Below are 17,987 nucleotides of genomic sequence, written 5' to 3'. Positions count from 1 at the left end.
CCTAAAAATAGAGCAAACACTGTCTTTCCCTTTCATCCTAGAGGAGAGAGGCACGCAAGACTCTCCCTGCCTTTGTCCCTCTGTCTCCTGCCTGCTGGCCAGAGATTGGGCACTGTCAGGACTCGTGTCCAGGGAGACAGGCGTTGGCGGGACAGACGGCTGTTTACTTCCTAGCAGAGCCCTGCCGTGTTTTCATAGCTCAGAATAGTTCCTTGGCTTTCTGCAGGCCTGGGGTGGGGGGGCGGCGGGGGAACCTCACTGTTTGTTTTCAGGACAATTCCAGGCCTCACCTCTTCCTCTTTCTCTGCACTGTGGTCCTCTTTTGGGAATTCTCAGAGGGGGTAAGGTGTGGGCTCAGAGGGTCCAAGACTACTGATTTCCTAATTATCTCCCCCCAGCCGGGCTCCGGAAGAGGGAAGGGCTAATAACTGGCTGTACTGCAGGGTGTTTTGGTTGGGACGAAAATGCTGTGGCCATTAAGGAAAGAGTTGATTAAAAGACAGCAGGGCAGAGCTGGGGGAGGAAAAGAGGGGGGAGGAGAGAAGGGGAGGGGACAGCCCCCTCCCCCAATCTAGATCTGGGCTGGTCGCCAGCCTCTGTGTGGGGAGCTCCCTGCCACTGGAGACCCGTGGGGGCTTCCCGGCCCCCGGCCCCCTGGCGCCCCAGCCCCCAGCAGCTCTGGGCTGCCTGCTGGCCACGCTGGTGTCTGGACGGTACCTAGAGGTGGGAGGAAGAACTGGCTTCACTGAATACTCCTTTGTACTCCGAATTTTTTAAAACTATGTGACTATGTTGCCTTTTTTTTTTTTTTTTTAAAGTAATGTCTACACCCAACGTGAGGCTCAGTCCCACCCCGGAGATCGAGACCCCCCCCCCACCTCCGCCTCCACCAACGGAGCCAGCCACGCGTCCCGTGACTATAGAACTTTTGAAAATATTTTAATGGAAAAGATATGAATACATTTATCTTCTCATTCTAGCCATAAGGGATCATTGACTTCTGTTCGATCTTTAGAAGTCGGGCGCCAGCTCGCTGGAGTGACTTTCAAAGGAAAACCAAAGACTCAGGAATGTTAACACAGAACGGAGGGTGACGGTCACCAAGGCATATTTTGTCAAACCCAGATGACTGTAGTGACACACAGCTCTTTAATCTTCCCTCGTAATCTTTTATTTTCCTTTTAAATGCTAGTGATAGTGGTGGGGGAGGGGCGGTCTCTGAAGCTGCCTGCCGGAGGCCTCAGGGTATTTCTGAGAATCTTCTAAGGAAAACCAAGACCCTCCTTCTGCCCCACACCCACCTCTACCCAGCAGCCCCCACCTCACTCCACCTCCCCCCCCCCCCTCAGCCCAGGCTGAGCTCTGGCTGCTGTAGGACTTAGTTTCCCTTCTTTCCTCGGCCCCAATTCTTTCAAAGAATTTCGAAGAATCCATGAGCTGAAGCAAGGAGGGGACGGCAGGTTGGGACTGGATCCTTAGTTTGAGTCACATTTCCTGTCTCACCTCAGACAGCCCCTCTTTGCCTCTGGGGTACAGACCAGAAAAAGCTCAAAATGAGCTTTTGCAAATAGTTCTGACCACTGTTTTGGAGACTGCCTCTGCAGTGCACCGTGGACGAAGTTTAACCCCTGGCAGGAAGGATCAAATGTGACAGCAGGATTGTGTCCTAAGGGCTCGTGTGATTTGGTACCGCCAAAGGGGTTGATGAAGAGCGGGAGGACTGTCCACCATCTGGCGGGGAGGGGGCTGGTTGACCATTTGTGGAAACAGGATATTCTCTGGGGGGAACAACAGCGTCTTTGGGGAGGACAGTTAGGGAAGATGGGGGGAGACAAAGGAGGGTCCGTCCGTGGTTCCTATAAGGGTTCTCCTTGATCACCCACCAGAGCCTGGGGTGACAGGAGGTAGTGAGCGGGGAGTTCCTCACTGCTGACGATGAAGCAAGTGCCCTCCAGCATTTTTCCGTGGACAAAGTGTCCAGCCCATCCTGAGACAGGAACCATGCTCCCCCCACCTGGTCAATAGCTGCACAGTCCAAGGTCCTGAAGCTGAACTTTCTCACCACGCCAGAGATAAGTCAGCCATTTTCACTGGCTAACAATGATTAACCCCCCTCTCCCTCCACCTGCTGTCCCCAACATGTTTTCGTAAAAAAGAAACTGGGTCACCCGTTGAAAAGGTGACAGTCGTCAATCCAGCCAGTGTCTACTGTCTACCCCTAAACACTTCACCCCCACCGATCACTTGGTAGGGAAAAAAAAAGCAAATAAAGAAATTTTTACAAATAAAACTGGATCTCGTACAGCTTGAGCTCATCCTTTAGAGGGGTGTGCTCTGCTCCAAGCCCTGGCTCGAAGCTGGGGTTTGCATCCCTGCCTCCGTGTGCAGACAAGACCCTCTCTAGCGATGGCCCCTGAGCGAGGCAAACGGCAGCTCCTTTCTCAACAGAACCCAGAGCCCCAAGCAGAATAGAGGACCGGGCTGCAGGTGAAGTCAGAATTTCTTTTTTGGTAAGAAATGCCATTTTTGGATGAGGTGTGTGGCAAATTCTGGCTCCTTTCCCGCTTCACTTTCCTGTCGGCAAATAAACTTGTTCGGGCAAGTGAGTCAGACTTGTTCTTGGAGGAGGAGGTGCCAGGACCAGACTGTACTTTCTGGCCCCTTTCCTTCATGTTCTTCCCAAACCAAGATCCCCAGGCCTCTGAGTTTCTGTTTGTGGAGAAAGTGCCTGAGGAGTGCCCGGGCTAGTGTACCTGTCAAAAACAGAAAAGGGGGGCCTCTATAATTTTCCATCCTTATTGCTTCCCAGACTCAGCTAGTCATCACCCCAGAAGGCGTTAGTAAGTCCTGAGTCATCTCCACTGAGGACAAAATAAGAAGGAACTCATTTATATTTGTACCAATGGATTCAGCTTTAATTTAAGGATTCTCCCGTTGACATCGCCGTGAAAGGCCTGGCCTCCCTGCCCCACTACATTGTCGAGATCCCTGAGGACATGGGGATTTAACTTTGAATCCTCAGAGGGCCAGGAGGGTTAAACGTTTGTCGAGTTAAACTGGAGAACTTCTTGAGGGGGAAGCTGACAGGATTTAGGGGTAAAGATGGAAGCCTGCCTCCGGGAGACCGGTCTCTGAGTGGATTCTCGCCCAAATCTCTAGCAATGGGATGCTTTGTCCACAGTATTTACCTCAAATAGCCACAAGTTCTTTGAGGATCTGAGAACTCTACAATTTCTCTCTTCAGTCAGCTTTCCAGCAGACACAGGTCCTTTGGGGCCTCGTTCTTTTCTGCACACGATAAAAATTTGCTGGAGGCAGCAGGAAGGAGCGGGAGGATGGAAAGGTAAAGACTAGTAAATGGTCTCATGATGTACACAACTGCTCTGACCAAGAGGGTCCCCCTCCCTGGAGGGCAACCTGCCAGAAGGCTGCCCCATATGCCCGGAATGGGTTATCAGCCCCGTTGTGACTCTATCAACGCGAGCCTTCTCCGCGTGGTTCTTCCAGAAGATAGGGCTCTCCACTGGCTCCCCATCTGCTGATCACATGACGGAACCCCGCCCGACTCAGAGGCTCTGGCCCCAAGCAGCCCAGACAGTGGCCTTTGAATATTTTGTCAGAGGATCTGCCTTATTCACCCTGGACTCACCTCAGACCATAAAAAATCCAGTCCCCAGGGATCCCCACATAGTTACTCAATACCTTCAAGGAGGGCTTATCTAGTAGAGGGAAGGGGCCATCTCTTCTGATGGGGCCTCCTACCTGTGGCCTCGCAGTCCTGACAATGCAGAACACCCCCCTCCACACCCCGAGCCCCACCTGCAGCGCCCCCACAGCCACCACCGCCACCATTGCGGCTCTCTAGGCTAGAGGTGGCGGGATGGCGCTGCTTGGAGCAAGAGACAAGATGGTCAAGGGCAGTTGGAGTCCGCTTGAGCTGGGTGGGAGCCCAGGGGAGGTGGGGGTGAGACTGCACATCGCACCTTCTGGATGACATTGTAATAATTTCCAGCATGGAATCTTGTCAACCTTTGCTACCCACTCATTAGCCCTGAGTTTCTTTTCCTTGTCCCCAGTCTACCCCTTACAAGGCAATATGGACTTACTGATGGGAAATCCAAGCTCTAATCTTTAAAAAATGTCCGCCCATCACCTGATTCAGCCCCCTGCTCCCTTCAAGAGGTCTAGGGGACCCAAGTGTGTGAGGCTTTGGTCTCTGCACTGCTACGGGACGATTTCTGCTTGGGCTGGCAGCGTTGTCGCTCGTAACTTGGTATCTGTCACTTTTATCTATTCCTTGTCACATCCATGGCTATAATGAAATCGCATTGACTTCCTGGAGACCATACTGTATATGTACGTATCCGTATGTATATGTATGTGTGTGTATGTGTGTATATATACACACACACACACGTGAAAGAAAGCTCAAAATACAGAAACCCCTCAGGGAGATGCAAATTAAAACCGTAATAAAATATCACCTTACATGGGCGCCTGGCTGGCTCAGTCGGAGAAGCGTATGACTCTTGATCTCAGGGTCATGAGATCAAGCCCCACGTTGGGTTTAGAGATTACTTAATAAACTAATATTTTAAAAAATATATATCACTGTACACCTGTCAGAATGGCTAAAATCAAAAAGACAAGAAATAACGCGTGTTGGCAAGGAGGTGAAGAAGGGACTCTCATGCACTGTGGGAGAGAATGTAAATTAGTACAGTCACTGTTGAAACCAGTATGGAGTTTCCTCAAAAAATTAAAAATAGGAATACCAGGGGTGCTCAGGTGGTTCAGTTGGTTAAGCGTCTGCCTTTGGGGGCGCCTGGGTGGCGCAGTCGTTAGGCGTCTGCCTTCGGCTCAGGGCGTGATCCCGGCGTTAAGGGATCGAGCCCCGCATCAGGCTCCTCTGCTGGGAGCCTGCTTCTTCCTCTCCCACTCCCCCTGCTTGTGTTCCCTCTCTCGCTGGCTGTCTCTATCTCTGTCAAATAAATAAACAAAATCTTTAAAAAAAAAAAAAAAGCGTCTGTCTTTGGCTCAGGTCATGATCTCAGGGTCCCGGGATAGAGCCCCACATTGGGCTCTTTGCTAAGCGGGGAGTCTGCTTCTCCTTCTCCCTCTGCCCCTCCCCCTGCTCCTTCTCTCTCTCTCTCTCTCTCTCTAATAAATAAATAAAATCTTTAAAAAAAATAGAAATACCATATGACCCAGTAATTCCACTTCAGGGCATTTACCCAAAGAAAACAAAAACACTAGTTCAAAGACATATATACACTCCCGTGTTTACTGCAGCATTATTTATAATAGCCAAGCTATGGAAGCAACCCGACTATCTATCCACAGACAAATGGACAAAGAAAATACGGTATATAGAGAGATACGAATAGATACACACACACATATACACACAGGAATATTACTCAGTCGTAAAAAAAAAAAAAAAGGGTGAGCTCTTGCCATTTGTGACAACACAGATGGACCTTGATGGTATTATGCTAAGTGAAATAAGCCAGACTGAGAAAGACAAATATCACATGATTTCCCTTACATGTGGAATCTAAAGAAAACAAAACAAATGAAAATACAGAGAACAAACTGATGGTTGCCGGAGGGAAGGAGGGTGGGGGGATGGGCAAAATGGGTGAAGGGGAGTGGGAGATACAGGCTTCCAGACCTCATGGAATGAATGTCACCGGGATGAATGGTACAGCAGTCGATGATACTGTAATCGGGAATGCTGTAGTCGGAATACAGTCGGTGGCATTGTAAGAGTGTTGTACGGTGACAGATGGCGGCCGCGCTGTGGTGGGCACAACACAACGTATACAGTTGTTGAATCACTATGTTGTACACCTGGAACTCATGTAACATTGTGTTACAGCTACATTCAAATGCATTAAAAAAATACAGAAGTTACATTCAAATGTATTAAAAAATATATACATACAGAAGCCCCTTCCAGAGTCCCCCGGTCACCAATTTGCAGGTGTTTTTATTGAGAACCACATATTCGTTGCACTGTTTTGCATGAACACGCATCATTCTACTGCTTAAACTTGTGTGTTAAAACCCCAAAGGTCCCAACCTGAAGGCCATTAAATGAATGAATCAGTGCTTTCAAAGATGATTATTTTCTGGCCCTAAGAGACACAGAGCCAACACTGGGAAGAGGGTTTGAGCTCCCAGACCAGAAGCACTTCAGAGACCCTCTGCAGTTAAGAAAGGCCCAGCAAAGTGATGGTTCCCAGGATGATAGAACTGACTGTATTTTAAAAGGAATATTCTTTAAAACGCGATAGCTAGAGCACCAAGACTTTTCTTTGTCCTCTAATAAGTGCGCTCGCAGACAGGACATCAGGACCTTTGCAAGAACCATGGCAGATTTAGACTCTGTCCTGTGTCTCTGGCCTGGCTTCGGAGCCAGGAGGGCAGTCCGTGCACTACCCAGCAGCGTGCCCAAGTTAATAATTGGCCCTGCCGAGGACATGGCAGATCAGGCTGTTTTTGTGTGCCTGTTTTTCTATTTTACGTAAATCACCCCGAACATGTTTGCATCAACCTACTGACGATGCACCTTTGATCAATAGATTTTAGACAAAAGTAGTTTTTGAGTCCAAAGATCAGGGCTGGGTTGACCTGCAGACTGCATCCAGGGTGTATAAAAACAGGGGCAAGGCGCAGGCTGATAGCAGAGCGATCACCACCACGTCTGTACTCACTGCAAGGGCTCCACGGAAGGCTGCCTGAGGAGCCAGGGAGTAAGGATGGAGCACGGAATGAATGCTCTTCATGACTTTGGGATCCAGTCCACGCACTACCTCCAGGTCAATTACCGGGACTCCCAGGATTGGTTCATCTTGGTGTCGGTGATCGCAGACCTCAGGAATGCCTTCTACGTCCTCTTCCCCATCTGGTTCCACCTCCGTGAAGCTGTAGGCATCAAGCTCCTCTGGGTAGCTGTGATTGGAGACTGGCTCAACCTCGTCTTTAAGTGGTGAGTAAGAGCCAGACAGAGAGGAGCTCGGCAAGGGAAGAGGCTGGCATTCTCTCTGGAAATGTCTGTCCATCGCAAGTTGCCTTCTCTGTGCTATTCGGGAAGCCACAGGTTACTCCCCTCCCGACCTTGGATCATCTGCTTAAAGAGGAAAGACAGAGAGAACCCTGTCAATGAATTGAAGATACAGGCAAAGCTATTTCATATGGATGGAAGGTTGTAAGCAAAGAAGCAGAGTTTTATTACTTCGCAGCAGAGTAGGGAACATAAAGATAGATGTAGGAAAGCTGATGTATGAAAACAGGAAACACGTAGATAATTTAAAAACCCATTGCATGGGGAAATGAGGAGTAACCCAGAGACCTGGGCTCCAACCCTTGTTCAGCCACCTACCGGCGATATGTCCTGGGCAAGTCAAAGCAACTCTCTGAGTTTCTGTTTTATAATCTGTAAACTTAGGTTATCTCTGGGACCTTAATAATCATTCCAGTTAACATTTACTGCACGTTCAGTAAGTACTAGGCCAAGTGCCAAGCGCTTTGCGGTGGTACCGGTGGTTACTACTATGTAACAGATGAAGAGACAGAGGCATTGAGATAAGCAAGCGCGACGAGATCACATGGCGGTCAGTGCAGAGGCAGCACTCCAGCCCAGGCAGGCTGGTTTCAGAGGCAAGCTTCTTAAGAACTATGTTATAGTCAATGCTGATGAACCGACTCTCTCAGCGGGCAGGAGGAAGCCCTAATTCTAGCGTTTGTCAATTTCCCCTGTGGCTAAATCCCCACTGGGGCCACTTGCAATCTATTGATGGGTCAAGCTTGCAAAAATCCTACATATTTCACAATTGTCAGCCAGTACCATTTGACTGTAGCACGTTACTGGCTTGGCCTCTATTTCTGTGTCTAGAGAATAAAGAGCTTGGGCCAGCTAAGACCTTTACCATCCCTGAACTGTGTATGTCTACTGTCATGTGATTCTGAAGACCCTTCTAGCTCTCGTATTCTTTGGCCATAAAAAATAAACGTCTTTTAGTGTCCAAAAAAGTAATTGTCATGGGGTTGAGAGGCCCAAAGCATATCGATGTGGTTCTGAAACCTCTGTTGAATAATCTAAGTGTTGTCTGTAATGTCCCCTATTCAACAGCATGACCTGAAAAAGTAAACAGGTGAAGGGTTATTTTAAACATCTGATCTCAGTTGAAGAAACATGAATTTTCTGAGTTGGCGGAGGTCAGAGTTAATGGCTGTCTCCGATTTCCATGAAAAATCACTATTCCATCCCCGGAGGGGCTGACCCTTGACACCGTTTCCACAACGAAAAACATATCTAGTACTTCTAAAGGGGAAGGGGTTTGTCTGAGCTAGATACCCTGTTCCAAGGCAGAGAGGATACAAAGGAAGCAGCGGAAGCTGTCTATGTGCTTACAGAGAGCAATTCTCACGGCAAGGAGGCCTCATCTCCTGAGGGCGCTTGTCCCTGAGTCTAGGGCACATTCTCTGATGTCAGAGGAAACCCAAGACTCCCTGAGACCTGAGGCAAGAGCATAGGGACCTGGCAGGATCTGCAAGTCCAAGTTGCAAACTGTAGCTCTGTATGTGTCCTTCCAGAACAAATTCTTCCTGGGGTTTAAAAAAAGTCACATGGCTTCCGTTAATATGGATTTTTAGGATCTTGGGTTTATTTCTGTTTGAATAAATAATACATTCAAATAGTTTAAAATTCTAAAGTTATATAAAGGACGTACCAAAAAAAGTCTCCCTCCCCACCGCTCTGCAGCCACCCAGGTCCCCTTCTTGGAGGCAGCCAAAGCTAATAGCTTTCTGTTTAGGATCACACGAATCTTCTCCTCATACTACTCTCTCTTCTCAAAGGTGTGGGCTTCGGGCAAAAGGGTTCCTTCAGTAACCCCAGACACGGGTTCTGCTTTTTTACAGGATTCTATTTGGACAGCGTCCATACTGGTGGGTCATGGACACTGATTACTACAACAACAGCTCCGTGCCACTGATAAAGCAGTTTCCAGTCACCTGTGAGACCGGACCCGGTGAGAGTCCCAGCCCCGGCAGAGACAGAAGCTAGGTGCACCTTGCATGTCATGGTGGCCACCTGTCAGCAGTCACCGTAGACGAAGCTGTCCTTGAGGGGACAGGAGGAGGTCCACTCCTTCAAGCTTTAGTCATAGTCTTCTATTGGGTACAAATCCATTTCAGCTGAATTCAAGGAGGCCTTCCTGAAAAACACATTACCGCTACTTTAGAAATCTGCCTAATATTTCCAGAACCTAAATTGCTAGTCCAGAGAGGCGAGGTACTCTTAATGGGCAAAGGGCTCATGAGAGTAACTGCATTATGGTCCTTTGTCCAGGGAGTGAAAGCAGGAGAAGCCTAATCCCCTGGCTGTCCTTCTCCAAGGCCTGGCCAAGCAGATGTATCTTCCTGAGCTGCCTGTCCAGTCCCACACCAGGCTTGCGCTTTACTAATTACAACCAGACAGTTCTTGTGTGATCAAACGATAGATGAGATTTCCTTTCTCAGTAGGCAATGGAATAGCCAACCCCTTCACTCACCCTTAATTCTCGGTGCCATCAGCCCTTCCTCAGGGACCCCATCCCTGACTCCCAAGCTAGGGCGTGGCCCTTAGCTATTTGTTCACTTCAGAGCATAGTCATTCATTCAGATGTCATTTGTTGAGCTCCTCCGCCGGGCCACACATGGTTCTAGGTCCTTGGAGTACCTTAGTGAATAAAACAAAGATTGCTGCCCTTGTGCAGCTGAAATTTGAATGGTGTGTGTGGGTGTGTGTGTGTGTGTGTGTGTGTCCACGCACAATATACAAAATCATTGAACTAAAGGTGAAAAGTCTCTATCTGGGATATTGCTAGGGGATGTCCTCTATCCATCATCCATCCATCCATCCATCCATCCATCCATCCATCCATCCATCTTTCCGTCTATAGGATATATAGGATATTAGAAGTAAAATATATAGGATATATATAATATATCGGATATTAGAGTAAATATATAGGGTATTAGAAGATGATATATATATAGGAATAAATATATAGGATATGAGGAGTAAATATATATATAGGATATTAGAGTAAAATATATAGGATATTAGAAGATGGTAATGAAGAGAGAGAAGAGGAAGAAGAATAGGAGGAGGAGGTAAGAGCAGAGAAGAGGGAAGAGGGAAGAGGAGGAGGAGGAGGAGGAGAAAAGGCAAGGCAAGGCTTTATCTACGGGATTCCCTGGAAAGCACACTTGGCTGTAGGTTAGCATGCAGGAGGTCATGCTCCCGTGCGTTGCATGGGGGAGTAACGCATTGGAAGGAAGAACAGAAACCAACTGAGCAGGAGAAGTCTAATTCGGATTCGGTCTCAGCCAATCCCACGGGGAGCTCTGAAGCTGGGGATGGCCCTTCAGAGTTGCCCTGAAGTGTGTGAAGAAGATCACAATTTATACCGCAATATAGAGCGGTGATTGGGTGGAGACTGCCCCTGGGGAGAGGGTAGCCCTGATCAAAATGGCTCTCATCAGCCCAGGGCAATGCCGGAAGAAGGCTGAGAGCTGAGGGCCATCCATGACCACATTCTCAACAGCTGGGAAGAGAAGTCCTTCAGTCTAGAAGGGAATCTGGGTGGCACATCTCAAGACCTTCTATCTCTCAGGGTAGAATGATCAGGAAGTATGGGTTGAAGTATTAGGTAGGGTGGTCAGGGTAGGACTCCCTGAGGAGAGATTTGAGCAAAAACTTGAAGGAGGCAAAGAAATTAGCAAGTAAATTTCTGGTAGAAGAGTTCTCTGGCCAGAAAGACCAATAGCTCAAAGACCCTGAGGTGGGAGTATGTTTAAAGGAGCGCAACAAGGCCAGCATGACCAGAAAAGAGTGAACAACAAGAGAGTGGAAGGAGGTGATGGAGGGCAGATTGACTTGCAGTTATACACCCAGTATGCTGATTCTTTGTGTAGTCTCTCGACTGTTAACTGCAAGAGCTGGCACCTTCTCTGGTTTTGCTCACCACTACCCCCAGAGCCTCATACAGTGCTGGGCATGTGGTAGGAGCCCAATAGATCTTTGTTTAATAAATGACTAAATGGGTAAATGGATGGATGGCAGGATGGGTGGATGGATGGATGGATGGATGGATGGATGGATGGATGGATGGATGAAAGGATGGAAAGATGGGTGGTGGATGGACAGATAGTCGGATGGAAGGATGGACGGGTGGATGGATGGATGGATGGATGGATGGATGGATGGATGAAAGGATGGAAAGATGGGTGGTGGATGGACAGATAGTCGGATGGAAGGATGGACGGGTGGATGGATGGATGGATGGATGGATAGAGGACATCCCCTAGCGATATCCCAGATGGAGACTTTTCACCTTTAGTTCATCCATTCATCTCTTCCCTACCCTTTAGGGAGTCCCTCCGGTCATGCCATGGGCACAGCGGGTGTATACTACGTGATGGTCACATCCACCCTCACTATCTTTCGGGGGAAGAAAAAGCCAACCTACAGATTTCGGTAAGAACTCAGCACTGGGGTGCAGGTGGTGGAGGGCAGGAGGTGACTGTCTCTGTAACGGACACACACACACCCCTCGCCCTTCCTCACATTCCCCACAGTTGGCCCACCCCACCTTCGGCTGGTACTGAGCAGAGTTGCGACAATTCTGCGGAGGGCAAACGTGAGAGCCACAAGATGTCAGGGCTGGAAGGGACCTACGAGCGCAACCCCTAACTTGACAGATAAGGAAAGAAGGCCTAACACGGTAAAGGGACTTCTCAAGATCAGATAGTGTAGGACTGGCAGGGTTTAAATAAAAACCCATTTTTAAAAATATTTTATTTATTTACTTGACACAGAGTGAGACAGCGAGAGAGGGAACACAAGCAGGGGGAGTGGGAGAGGGAGAAGCAGGCTTTCTGCTGAGCAAGGAGCCTGACGTGGGGCTCGATCCCAGGACCCCGGGATCATAACCTGAGCCGAAGGCAGACGCCTAATGACTGAACCACCCAGGTGCCCCTAAAAACCCATTTCTATATCAACCAAAGAGTCACCTTGTCCAGGTTCAAAGAACAAAGAAACATAAGACGTTCCCACTACAGAGAATCCAGAGCATGTAGCCAGGGTGCAAATGCTTAATGATCACACATATAAAATAGGGGAGCTTAGCGTTCACACGTGCAAGGGTTCACCACGAGACACGGGCATCGCTGAGCTTTGGAGTACGGGCTTCAATTTACAAAACTTCCACTGACTCTCCCTACGTGCCAGGCTCCGGCGCTCCTGCCAGGGCTGCTCTCCTCGCTAGGGGTGCGCATCTGGGCTCGGTTGTCACCGCCTCTTCTGTTCCAGGTGCTTGAACGTCATTTTGTGGTTGGCATTCTGGGCCGTGCAGCTGAACGTCTGTCTGTCCCGAATCTACCTTGCTGCTCATTTTCCCCATCAGGTTGTTGCTGGAGTCCTATCAGGTATCAGCTGCTTTGGTTCTCTCCCTTCCTGCCCGTCCTGTGCTGAGTCTCCCCAACGGGGACAAAACCCGAGCATGCCACTCGTGTTCTGGGTGTCAGCAATGCTGTTAGCACTTCAGTGGGTTGAAGGTTAAGGGTGGGTGTTCGTTTCTACAGGAGGGCCCAGATCGACACAATTAGATACGTTTCAGAAGATTTGCGATACATCATGTTAACTTACCCAATTGAATTAGCTTGAAATTTCCTTACTTTTCATAGTCTTTATTTCTTACTGGTTTTCAAATGGAAATGGTCCTTAGTTTAGTTGGTTTATTTTTTTTAAGATTTTATTTATTTATTTATTTATTTAGAGAGTCAGGGAGGGGCAGAAGAACCTCAAAGAGACTCCGCGCTGAGCGTGAAGCCGGACCTGGGGCTCAGTCTCAGGACCCTGAGACCATGACCTGAGCTGAAATCAAGAGTCGGATGCTTAGCTGTCTGAGCCACACCCAGGCACCCCGGCCCTTAGTTTAGTTTTAAGGGAATCCACCAAATTTAGCAAATTAACAGTGTTCTAGAAAAGCTCTTTATTTGGGTAAATTAATTTGCAAACTTACAGTTGGTCTTTCTTATAGGTTCAGAGTTTTGAATACAGTTGAACAATGCAGAGGTTAGGAGCATGGACACCCCCCCCCCCGCCAGGCACTCAAAAATCAGCATGTACCTTTGACTCCCCCAAAACTTAACTACTAACAGCCTACTGTTGGCTGGAAGCCTTACCGAGAACATTAACAGTTGATTAACACACATTCTGCATGTTATATGTATTATATCCTGTATTCTTACAATAAAGCAAGCGAGAGAAAAGAAAATGTTATTCAGAAAATCAGCAGGAGTAGGGGCACCTGGGTGGTTCAGTCAATTAAGAATCTGTCTTCAGCTCAGGTCATGATCTCGGGGTCCTGGGATCAAGCCCCACATGGGGCTTCCTGCTGAGCGGGGAGTCGGCTTCTCCCTTTGCCCCTCCCTCCTGCTCATGCTACCTCACACTCTCTCTCTCCCTCTCTCTCAAATAGATAAATAAAATCTTAAAAAAAGAAAATCAGCAGGAAGAGAAAATATATTTACAGTGCTCTACCATATTTATAAAAAAAAAAATCTATGTATAAGTGGACCCACCTAGTTCAAACCCATGTTGTCCCAGGGTCAATCAACTGTACTTGTGTTTTCTTAGATCCCATTTATAAGGGGCAGAAAAGACTTAGGTTAAGTGTAAGAGGTACTAGAATACATTGTGGGAGGTGCTAGAATATAAGACCTTAGGGAAATTGTAGACTTTTCCCCCTGGAGATGGGTGAGAGCAGAACACAGTAGCATTACAAAAAGACTGAAGAGTACAAGGGAGATGATGGTTTCATGACAGCCACGAAAGTAACACAGCGTTTAGTCCTGGGTGCCATGTTTGAGGAAGAGTCTAGAAGCCATGTTACATGAAAGACCTGAGAATATTTAGGTTAGAGACAGGGATACCTGTCTGCAAACGTGCTCTATACAGAAGTTCTAGATTTACAACTTAACTCCTGCAGAAATAACTGAGACCAACAGATGGCATTGGAAGGGGGGCGCATTTCAGCTTAGCACAAGGAAGAATTTTTGATAATCAAATCCGTTCAAAGATGAAATGGGCTGCCCAAGTGGGACTGAGCTCTCTCCCCCTGTGGGTATTCAAGTAGAAACATGAGGACCCCCGACAGGAAACATGTGTGCAGTGGGAGAATGTATACGACATGACTCTTCCATCTGAGAGAGTCTATGGCTGAGGACAGGCTGGAGTTGCATAGGGCAATAAACCAGGTGACTCTCTAATCTAGCTTCTGTGATTTAATGCCACATTGGCCGGATGAATGATAGGCCACCCATTGCTCCAACCGCTCCCCCCCGCCCCCGCCAGCTGAAGGTCCAGAGTCTTCCCTATTTCTCACGGTCATTCTTTCTTCCACGCAGGCATTGCTGTTGCTGAAACTTTCCGCCACACCCAGAGCATCTACAATGCCAGCCTCAGGAAATACTTTCTCATCACCTCCTTCCTGTTCAGTTTTGCCATTGGATTTTACCTGCTGCTCAAGGGGCTGGGCGTAGACCTCCTGTGGACACTAGAAAAAGCCAAGAGATGGTGTGAGCGGCCGGAATGGGTCCACATTGACACCACGCCCTTTGCCAGCCTCCTCAAGAACTTGGGGACCCTGTTTGGCCTGGGGTTGGCTCTCAACTCCAGCATGTATAGGGAGAGCTGCAAAGGCAGGCTCGGCAAGTGGTCCCCATTCCGCGTCAGCTGCATTGTGGTCTCACTCATCCTCCTGCACCTCTTTGACTCTTTGAAACCCCCATCCCAAGTTGAGCTGATCTTCTACGCCCTGTCCTTCTGCAAGAGTGCGGCCGTGCCCCTGGCATCTGTCAGCCTCATCCCCTACTGCCTTGCCCGCGTCCTGGGCCAGCCGGACAAGAAGTCTTTGTAAGGGGTGTGGAGCCTTCAGTATTCAAAGTCAATGACCGTGCCAACCACTGAGGGTGGCTAGGGTCTCCTGCCAGCCCGTTTTGAGGCCAGAGGTGCTAGGGTCAGCTCAGGCGACCCCTTCCTCCTTTGCAATTCTAATTGTATTGGGTGGGGGCTTTTTTGGAAAAGCTACTAAGGCTAGTTGAGAAAGCCTTATCTGTTAGAAGTTGGGTCGTTCTGGATTTTTCCCTGAAGACTTACTTGTTCTTTTTTGAGATATACAAAAGCAAGACCTCCAGATAGGGCCCACTCACAGTCCCAGGCTGGGGATCTCAACTGAGAATTTTCTACCTGTCCCCATCCTTACACAGAAAAAGGAAAGGAGCAGTGGATTTGATAAAGAAAGAGGGATGATAGCTTAAGGAAGACTTTTTTGTATCCTGCATATCATGCAAATTATGTTACACAATATTTAAATGGCTTTGATTATATTTGAATCTTTAGGTAAGGGACTCTGAATAGTGGGGGACCAACTTAAAGTATAATTAATAGGTAGTTAATGGGGTAATTCTGCTTCTTATATTTTTCTAATATATATCCATGGTCTTTGCATTTACTAGGATTTCTGAATGGCCCCAGGGCCCTAGATTTGTGCTGGGTCAGAGCATTCAGATATAGTCAGCTTCTCCTCTATCACCCTAGATCTTCCTCCTTGTTGGCCCAGCTCTGCTTTCCCTAGAATTTTCCACTGGCTCCACATCCTGCTGGATACCGAGATGCCTAAAGGCAGCTCTGGGTAGTGCTTTTGTATGGTTTCGTTAAGCTCTGAAATCTTGGGCAAAAAGGCCAGGAGAGGCAAGGATTCCTCTCTCCAGAAGGTCACTCCAATGTTACTTTTGATTCCTAGAGGGTAAATATGACTCCTTTCTCTATCCCAAGCCAACCAAGAGCATATTCTCGGAGGAAAAGCCAGCTCTCCCTTGCCTGTTCTTAAGTCTCAGCTGAGTTGCAGAATATGTCTTTTTAAAAAAATGTTTAAGCCTATTTATTTGAGAGTCCTTGTTTTTGCTACTAATTATATAGTTCACCATATATTACCATTCACACCAGCCATCCTGGTCATAACATCTTTGAAAGAAAAATATATATGTGCAGTATTTTATTAAAACAGCATTTTATTTAAGAATGAAGTCTTGCTGATTACTGTATTTTAGATGCAATGCGATCTGAAGGTTCTAATTCTGGCTTCGCTAAATTTCTAGCTCTTTTTCTATTTCCCTAAACAAATAATTTAGTCTCTGTGTACCTATATTTTCCCTTTGGAGAAAGAAAGTCTTGGGCTGGCCAGGAGTGCCAGTGGAGCTGGGGGACCTACAAAGTGTCCACGGGGGCACAGGTAGCATTGAGGGCATCAACACAGGCACAATATCATTGGCCAAGATTGAACATTAGTTACCAGACCACAGGTCAGCATGAGTTGCTCTGACAGATCAAGCTGCAACTTAAAGGCAAATACACGGGGTCATTACCAAACTAAGCAATCAAGGAATGTAAGTCATAGCAGCAGAAAAAGACTGGGTAGACTCTGGATTCCAGGAAGCCGGCATCAGCAAGGCTTGGGGTTATGGTTAAAGAAAGTCTAAACAGAGCAAGTCCCAGCAGCACGGAATGCTCAAGGGAGTTATTGAAGTTTTCTCCCCAAATGATCCATTTCATCCTGGGCGCAGGGCACCACCTCCGAAGGCCTGGACTCTTCAGTGTAACCCTGGATTTATCGAGGACGAGATCTGCTCACTCCCTTCAGAACTTTGGAATGTGTACCTTTGGAAAAGTTGAGTCCTCCTACGGGATTTGGTTGCTTCAGGGGGCACGAGGCCCCTCAGAGACTCTACTGGTCTTCCCAAGGGAGAAGGGAAATGGTCTTAATCTGTCTAAGCTGAGCCCCATTGCTCGGCCTGATCCCCGCCCCCCTCCTTGATGATTTACTTGTTCTCAGGGACCAGGTCCAGGTTTCTTGCAATACGAATCTGGCAGAAAGTGAATAGCGCCCCTGCCCCTAGCAGTTGGTGAGGTTGATAGGGACGCATAATAGACACTGAATACATCTTCATTTTATGTATTCATTCAGTTAATACACTTAATCCTCCCAACATCTCGGTGAGATGGGAGCTATAATTTATCTGCACACATTACATATGAATAAGAACAGAGGGGGTGGGTATCTTGCCCAGAATGGTGAAGCCAGTTTAAGAACCAAGCAGTCTATGGGGCGCCTGGGTGGCACAGTGGTTAAGCGTCTGCCTTCGGCTCAGGGCGTGATCCCGGCGTTGTGGGATCGAGCCCCACATCAGGCTCCTCTGCTATGAGTCTGCTTCTTCCTCTCCCACTCCCCCTGCTTGTGTTCCCTCTCTCACTGGCTGTCTCTATCTCTGTCGAATAAATAAAATCATTAAAAAAAAAAAAGAACCAAGCAGTCTGACTCCAGAGTCCAAGCTCCACCCTGTAGCCCCTCACAGGGATGGATGCCAGTAAGACCGGCGGCTCTTTCTCACTGGCTCAGTCAGTGGAGCCCGCGACTCTTGATCTCAGCGTCCTGAGTTCAAGGCCCACTTTGGGTGTGGAGCCTACTTAAAATGAATAAATCATTAAAAAAAAAAAAACACCAAAAGACCGGTGGCTGTTTCAAACGATCCTTCAGATGCCAGATACAAATTTAAATTCAGCCCAGAGAGAATTTGTTTTCTTGTGGTCGAAGGAATTAGAAAACTTTGAGTGATCCTCCCAGGGAGTTAGTCTTAGTTTCTAAGTAGGAAGATACAATATTTCAAAGGCAATTTTACAAAATAACTGTTAGAACAGGCATAACCATATTCGTTCAACTTTGGCTCTTGCTTTTCTTTCTTTCAAAAAAAAGAGTTTAAAAGTCATGCTCAGACTATCTGGGTCAGACAGGAAGTAACTACAATGGAGATAAAACGAGAAGACAAAATAACCACAAAGAACTTTCGGTATAGATCCATGTACAGGTGCAGAA

At 47.7% G+C, this 17,987-nt stretch overlaps 1 protein-coding gene and 1 long non-coding RNA gene across 2 annotated transcripts; one reads left to right on the top strand and one right to left on the bottom strand.

Annotated features, from left to right (window-relative positions):
- Window positions 1–1,305: 1,305 nt before the first annotated feature.
- Window positions 1,306–7,527, bottom strand: LOC123781880 (uncharacterized). The gene is made up of 3 exons (XR_015721288.1): window positions 7,388–7,527; window positions 3,189–7,132; window positions 1,306–2,753 (listed from the first exon to the last, which is right to left on the bottom strand). It is a non-coding gene; the product is annotated as an uncharacterized LOC123781880 (long non-coding RNA).
- On the top strand, window positions 6,765–16,139 carry G6PC1 (glucose-6-phosphatase catalytic subunit 1). The gene is made up of 5 exons (XM_045781649.2): window positions 6,765–6,994; window positions 8,929–9,038; window positions 11,425–11,530; window positions 12,365–12,480; window positions 14,464–16,139. The coding sequence occupies exons 1-5, from the start codon at window positions 6,765–6,767 to the stop codon at window positions 14,973–14,975; spliced, it is 1,074 nt and encodes a 357-aa protein (XP_045637605.2). The 3' UTR covers window positions 14,976–16,139.
- Window positions 16,140–17,987: the final 1,848 nt, after the last annotated feature.

Source organism: Ursus americanus, chromosome 23, assembly GCF_024610735.1.
Source record: "Ursus americanus isolate L20-20 chromosome 23, mUrsAme1.1.p, whole genome shotgun sequence".
NCBI classification, from domain to species: domain Eukaryota; kingdom Metazoa; phylum Chordata; class Mammalia; order Carnivora; family Ursidae; genus Ursus; species Ursus americanus.
The sequence above is the reverse complement of the archived record's forward strand: the minus strand, read 5'-3'. Positions and strand labels throughout refer to the sequence as shown.

Bases quoted from the DNA above. Each gene is read 5' to 3' on its own strand.
- G6PC1 (XM_045781649.2), top strand. From the start codon at position 6,765: ATGGAGCACGGAATGAATGCTCTTCATGACTTTGGGATCCAGTCCACG. The intron at 11,531-12,364 runs GTAAGAACTCAG...CTTCTGTTCCAG, and splicing joins AAGCCAACCTACAGATTTCG to GTGCTTGAACGTCATTTTGT. The intron at 12,481-14,463 runs GTATCAGCTGCT...TCTTCCACGCAG, and splicing joins TGTTGCTGGAGTCCTATCAG to GCATTGCTGTTGCTGAAACT.